General features: G+C 36.1%; 1 protein-coding gene across 1 annotated transcript; it reads left to right on the plus strand.

Annotated features, from left to right (window-relative positions):
* The first annotated feature begins 3747 nt into the window (after window positions 1–3747).
* Window positions 3748–5553, plus strand: LOC114711562 (leukocyte receptor cluster member 1 homolog). The gene is made up of 2 exons (XM_028895966.1): window positions 3748–4450; window positions 5043–5553. Exons 1-2 carry the CDS (start codon window positions 3771–3773, stop codon window positions 5047–5049), a joined length of 687 nt encoding a protein of 228 aa, XP_028751799.1. The 5' UTR covers window positions 3748–3770; the 3' UTR covers window positions 5050–5553.
* Window positions 5554–7430: the final 1877 nt, after the last annotated feature.

Below are 7430 nucleotides of genomic sequence, written 5' to 3' on the forward strand. Positions count from 1 at the left end.
AAGGTTGGCCTCAAAACTACTTTGCCAGCAAAGTTGTGGTGTGACAATAAGGCTACCCTACATATAGCCTCTAATTTTGTGTTCCATGAACGTACCAAACATATTGAGATTGATTGTCACTTTATCAGAGACAAGCTTAAAGAGAACTTCATCTCTACTGGATATGTGCGCTCTAGTGATCAATTAGGGGATCTTTTGACTAAGGCTCTAAATGGGACTCGTGTTGACTATCTGTGTAACAAGTTGGGCATGATTAACATCTATGCTCCAACTTGAGGGGGAGTGTAGAGATATGATATGATATTATGTAAATATTATGTAATTATGATTAGGATATGATATGATATGATATTATCATAATGAGCCATTAATGCAAAGGCTCCTCCCACTTGTATATATATGTGCATATTCTGAGCAATGAAATACAAGAGAATTATTTTCCATATTATTCTGTATTCTACAAATAAAAACTAATTATTAATCTCCATCTTGAATAAAAACTAATTATTACTCTCCATCTTGAATAAAAACCAAGGTTCGTCAAGGATAGTGTTTGGTAACCCGAAAAGCACTTGCATAAAGCGCTTTCAAACAAATCAAAACTGTGTTTTAATAAATTAACTTTTGCTTTATGCTTTAATTCAGCTTTTATAAAAGCTAACTTAAATCCCAAGGCGCACTTGGATGCCATTAGGCTAAGGGGGTGTTTGGCTTTTTTGCCAAACCATGGTTTGGCAAAAAATTTGCCAAACACCCCTTTTTTTTTTAAAACCAAGGTTTCTAGCAAAACCTTGGTTTGGGACAAGCACGCGGGGGTAGCTTCTGAGGAGTAACAAATAGTCGTTGGAGTAATTATTACTCCTATCAGTAGCTCCCACTCAACGAAGGCCTCTTCTCTCATTTCTCTTCTCCCATTCTGTCACCCCTTCTGAAGATTTCTCTTGTCTTGTGCTGTCGCCTCTTCTCCCATTCGTGCTGTGCTGTCGGTGAGTCGCCAGAATCATCCAACGACTCAATCATCCCATAGGGTGCTTTGAAGACAGGGCTGGAGAGAATGGCACTCAGCGCGACTTAGCAAAACATACCATGGCAGTCTAATCGGACGGCATCGTATTAGAGTGGATAAAAGCGATACCACCAAGGGCAGCCATGGCGACGGCCATGTGAGCTTCGGAGACGGTGTCCATCGGAGAAGCAACACGGGGGATATTTAGAGGCACATTATGACTGACTCTGGTAGCAAGCTGAATGGCATCAGTAGGGAAGTCAATGTAGTGAGGGAGGAAAATGACGTCGTCATAAGTGTAGGAGTAACCTTGGCAGAATAGCTTCTCGGCAGTGAAGCCGTCGTCAAACGGAGGCGGTGTGTAGTCCATTATCGTTGCCAGTAGTATGCTGTGAGGGTTCAACGAAGGAGACAGAGTGACTTTGTTTTTTGTTGTTTATCAAATAGAGCGACTTCACTGCAAGAAATCAGAAGAAACAGACAAGCACAAAGTGCGACAAAGCTATAAAGATAGGAAAGATGAATAGAAGGGGATAAGGAAGGAAGTAGGGAAAGCTCGAAGCTTGGGAGTACTTTAATAAATAATAATATTTTTATTGGCAAAATAATATTCATGTTTAAACTCTTTAATAAATAATAATATTTTTTATTAGCAAAATAAATCATTTTCCTAAAAATATTGTAATTATTTTATAAATATATATACACATTAATTATTTATTATTCATATTATTTATGTCTTATTTATTATGTTACTAAAATATATATTATTAAAAAAATTATTACTTCAAATAAACATATATTATGAAATATATTTTATATGTAATTATCATTTAAATTTATGTCCTTTTTAGTAATTTTTACATATAAAAAAGCACTTCTAACAACAACTATCCAAACACTCTTACTTTATCAGAATCACTTTTTCAGAAAATCTATTCTTTCAAAATCTATTCTTCCCATAATCTATTCTCCAGAAGGTATTCTCCAAATCATAGTTTGGGCTTATCCAAACACCCCCTAAGAAGCCTTTGACTTAAGTTAGCTTTTATAAAGAATGCTTGTCCTACCTTATGTTTCGAGGGTCATAGTTTGTTCTATTTTATGTTTTGGCGAGTTGGGTTGTATGAAGTTACTTGTTTGCATCTAAAGCCAAAGAAATATAAATCCAGGCTTCATCAATTGTAAAAATCAGAACAGAATCCTTTATCAATAATATTTAATGTGCTTCTATGAATTCTCTCAGAGCTTTTCTTCCTCCTAAAAATTTGAGTCTATAGTATCTTACTTTTGTTTTTAAAAGATTCCAACATGATTTACACTTGTCTCCCTCAGAGGATCCTATATGTCAGAAAGAATTTAATCAAGATCTATTGAAGTAATCTTCTTTATATAGGTGATTAGAAGTATTAGTTCTAATATTAAAAGATTGAGGTCCTAAGATGGTTTGATTATATGAGTTGTTAATAAGGCTTTACTTAATAAAATTCTTTGGTATCGGAACTCAGTCTCTATGACATATTAGAGGAATTTAAATCCTTTATATGAAAAAATATTATGGAAAATTTATCTATGATGTATTTAAAAAGAAAAAAAAAACAAGATGAGCAGATAAGGATACATATAGCCAGCTTTTCTTAGCAATGAGATTATAGCATACCTTTCCAATGATGAAATTTTTTTCATTTTTTTATTAAAACATCATTATGACTTTCAAAAAATTTTAAAAAATTATTATTGATAGATTAACACAAATATAAATTATTAGAATAAGACAATAACATACTTAAAATAATTAAATTCATTTTGTAATGTTAAAAAGATGAATAAATAAATTTTTATCCAAATATTTCAATAAAAACATCATATAGTTTTAATAAAAAGTCCTTAAAGATAGCAATGTATTTCATTCCGATCAAATATTTTTATCAACCGAATATATATAAAGAAAAATGATTATTCCATAAATTTCTTTTTCTTCTCTTTTTTTTCGCCAACACTCCATAGATTTCTGCTCAATTATTGATTTGGTCCTTGTGGTTTTGTTCATTATTTATTAAATCCCTTACTTTCATAAACATATAAAAGTAGTTTTTATGGTTTTAAAATGGTGCAAGGAAAAGGACATGAAACAAATAACGTTGTTTTATCAGCATGTACAAGTTTTAAAGTGAGTATTATTTTTTTCTGAGAAAAATGTTTACATTTTTCCCGCATCATTTTCGGACTAATTATATAATTAATAATTAAAAATATTAGGAACAAAAAATTTTTTTTCCTCATATATAAAATAAGATCTTTATTTTTACCATGACTTTTTGGCCATCCAAGAGCGAGCAGGGAATACACGACTCGAGAAATTGTTGAAGGCAAGAGCAAGAGAAGCAGATCGATATATCGGACTAGGCTATATCGGTATTATCTGGCAGCAGTGATCACAATCTTCTTCAAGCTAATCCCTATCCGCGTCTCTCAGGTACTTCATTGGTTAGGTTCGATTATTTCTCACGCAAATTCTGGAAGTAGGTTTCTCCCTTCTTATCTGTCTTGGGTACGACTTTTGAATCAATTATAGCTAGATTGATATTATTTCTCTGAGGATACGGGAACTGTAATTTCTGAAATTGAATATGATTGATTCATCTTTATATTTTTGCTTAATACCTTCGATGAATTTTGCCTGTGGCTTCCGAATTTCAACTTTCCCTTCTTCCGTCTAAGGTACGCGTTTTTATGTGCAGTTGGTTTTGGTATATAATTGATTATGGGAGGTCATGGAGGTCTGAATATCCTTCCCCAGAAGCGCTGGAATGTGTACAATTACGAGAACAGGGAGAAAGTACGGCGCGATGAAGAGGAAGCAGCAAGAGAAGAACAGCTGAAACGTGAGCAGGCGAGAAAAAGGGACGCTGAGTTTCGTCTGGAGCGGCTGCGAGCTGCTCGAGGTTTGGCTCCACTAATAAAACCTCAGGAACCTGAACCTGAACCTGAACCTGAACCTGTGGAACCTGGTGAATCAGAGCCAAAATCTGGTCACATTAATCTTTTTGAAGGAATTAAGATTTTTGACCCAATTAAAGGGTTAGAAGATGACGGTGCAGTAGAAAGAGATGGGTCCAAAAAGAAGAAGATGAAGAAAGAGGATGCGAAGCCCAAGATTGTGACTCCAGATGATGAGAAATATAGGTTGGGCTATGGGGTTGCAGGGAAGGGGGTTAAGCTTCCTTGGTATCTCGAAAAACCTAACGGTGATGCTAATGGTGATAGCGGCTCAGATGATGGTCACCCGAAGGATGAGAAAAAGAGGAGTGGGAAGAAAACATTGGAAGAGTTGAGGGAAGAAAGGCTGAAAAGAGAGAAGCGAGAGAAGGAGAGGGAGAGGGCTTTGCTACAACCGAAGCGCCAGAGAGACAGAGATGTTGCTGGCAATAGGCGGTTTTCCAGGTAAGCATTCAAAAATAATGTTGTATTTTGTTTGCCTTAGACATCTAACGATCATTTGTGATGTCATAGTGATCAAGAGTTTAAAGCTTATAGAAGATTTTTATTTGGACTTCTGTTAGGAAGAATAGATTTGATTCACCAGAAGGGATTAAATTGTTTCTTTATTCTTGTCATCTACTCTTCCTGTCCATAATACAAGCACACTATGTAGGACAATTTGTACTGCAGAAATTTAACAAATCAATGGAGTTTATATTTTAAACAATTGTGAAAACAAAGTAGAATAGATAAAGAATGACGATGCAACATGTGAAACACTTTCAGTTTGTGCTTCATATCTTTGTATTCTTTATCATGTAATGGAATGTTTGGGCAGTGATAACTGTACCGTTTGGACTTGCGCAGAATTTGATTCACTAATTTGATGCATAAGAATAGTGATAGTTAGAGATTATTGATCAAAAGTTTGGAGGTGGATTGATAATATTTAGGAATTGCTATAGCATACTATAGGTGATCTTTTAGAGGGGAAGCTGTTATTTTCATTGGTTTTTTTTTTTTTCCTAAAATGCTTTTGCATGCTGGTCCGCAGGCGATGATCAAGGCAAGCGAATTTCTTGCTCCCATATCGAATTGCACGTTGTTCTGCGTTCTTAGTGAGGATCAAGTTTGGTCCATGCTTGGGAAATTGATGGCAAATTCACTAGCGACTGTGGCATGGCATTATCACCGTATCTCAAGAATATCATGACCTCGGGAATCTTGAGTGAGAGCATTTGAAATCTTCCCCATCTTGATTGTAACTGCTTTGGGAATCACTTCCATTCGAGGAAGATGATCATTTTTTAGTTTGTTTCACCCCACGAATCACCCCCACCCAAAAAAAAAAAAAGAATGAATATTGGCTCCAAAATGAGGCAGGGTTGAATGTTGCCTGGCAATTATAATTATGTTCTCCGGCTTTATTAAGGTTGTGCCGGTGCCTGCGGACTTAAATGCCGACCGGCTTATTTTGTATGCTAAAAAATGTTGCAGGGATAAGACGGAGTTCAGATTCTTTCAATTTAGGGAGTATTTTGGAAATGTTAGAGATTTTTAAGAGATGGCAGATAGTAAATAAGGGAATTGTCCCTCATACGTATTTTTTGTTGTTCGTGTGATACTCTTTTGACATGGTGAAGTGTCGCAGATCTTTAGATGCAAAAGGTCCAGGCACCTTTCACCTCATCGGTAACATTTTCAATGGAGCAAATAAATTTTGCACGGATTGAAAACAAAACTAGACTGAAAACTTGGAATGATATTTTCACATTAGCAAATATAGTTTTGGATCAGTTTTTTTTTTTATCATGATTTACAGAAGATGAGATGTGTATGTAAAAATAGTGTTTATATAAGACAAACACATTGCAGTAGCAACAGATGAGCAACTAGCAAGCCATGCCTAGTATCGCTGTTTTCCCATGACCTTGCCCAATACGAACTTCTACTTTCAATTTTGATTTTGTCTTTTGACATGATATTTTTTATTTTGCTTGAAAAACTGGAAAGTTTTGCGAATGTGAGATTTAAATATTGTAAAGATATGTAGATATATTGTAATTAATATAGGATCAAATCAGATATGATAGAATATTATCTCTTAATAATGAGTTATTAATGCTTAGGGCTCCTCTCTTGTGTATATATTTGCTCTTTCTGATTATGAATGAACTAGAAGTATATTCCATATTATTCTCTGATTAATATGGGATCAAAGCAAACTCTTTTATGATCCTTTTCGTTCTATTTTCTCTAAAAACTGGTTGCACCACGTCTCTGTTTAGCATCAGCTTTGTGCCCCTTCGTTAGGGCTCAGGTTTCTGGCCTCAGGTGGGAGCACGCGCCAGCCAGGGAAAGTCGCAGGGTCCCAACTGGCCAGCCATCGGAATTTTGTCACCATCCGAGGAGCATGTGAGCGTCACACGCCGTCATCGTCGACACCGACCACTTTTCCAGCCACTTTCTGACATAAAAATCCTTTCTTGAATTCACCTCTTCATTTTCAGCCCATCCATGGGGTATTTCGGATCTGGGTCTTCCTCTTTGAGTTGATTTTGGCTTCTGTTCAGCTAGGTTTGCTATTTGGCTTCTGTTTGGTCTCTGAACAGTAGCGTTTTAGATCTGGTGTTATTGCTACTACCTTCTACAAACTATAGGTGTTGTTTGGTCCCTGGTATGATCATTTGTGGCTACTTATTCCTTCTTCCCACCGTTAGAATTATTATTCCTTTTCTGTTCATCTCTCACAAGTGATAGTAAGTGTGTAGTTACCTCTGAAGTGGTACCAGTAGTCGTTAAGATTGCTGAACATAAATTAAACTGGACAAATATCTGGATTGGACTAAGACAATTTGTATATGCTTACGAAGCATTGAGAAGGAGAATCATTTAACTGAGGACCCTCCGACCACTAACTCTTCTCAATCATAGTTAAGGGATGATGCACGGCTCTTCTTACAGATCCGCAACTCCATTGACAGTGAGATTATTCCTTCTATTACTCACTATGAATTTGTTAAAGAATTGATGAATTATTTAGAATTTTTACACTCAGGGAAGGGAAATATTTCTCGTGTTTATGAGGTTTGCAAAGCTTTTTATCGTGCAGAGAAGCAGGATCATCCTCTCAAGGCCTACTTTATGGATTTTAAACGAATGTATGAAGAACTGAATGTCCTAATGCCCCTTACTTCTGATCTAAAGGCTCAACAGGCCCAACAAGAGCACATGGCCATCATGAGTTTTCTCACTGGGCTCCCACCTGAGTATGAGACCGTTCACTCTCAAATTTTATCTGGATCTGAGATTCCTACTCTTCAGGAGGTGTTTTCTCATGTGATGAGGACTGAGAACCTTTCATCACCAATTCCGACTACTCCTGTCAGTGCTCTCATTAGTTGAGGCCCAAATGATAGTCATGTAATGAATAACCGTGGTG

Source organism: Neltuma alba, unplaced genomic scaffold (assembly GCF_004799145.2).
Source record: "Neltuma alba isolate B1F8T4 unplaced genomic scaffold, ASM479914v2 tig00011299_pilon, whole genome shotgun sequence".
Classification (NCBI taxonomy): Eukaryota; Viridiplantae; Streptophyta; class Magnoliopsida; order Fabales; family Fabaceae; genus Neltuma; species Neltuma alba.

What these genes read in the sequence shown, in the direction of transcription:
- LOC114711562 (XM_028895966.1), top strand. Translation starts at nt 3,771, where the DNA reads ATGGGAGGTCATGGAGGTCTGAATATCCTTCCCCAGAAGCGCTGGAAT.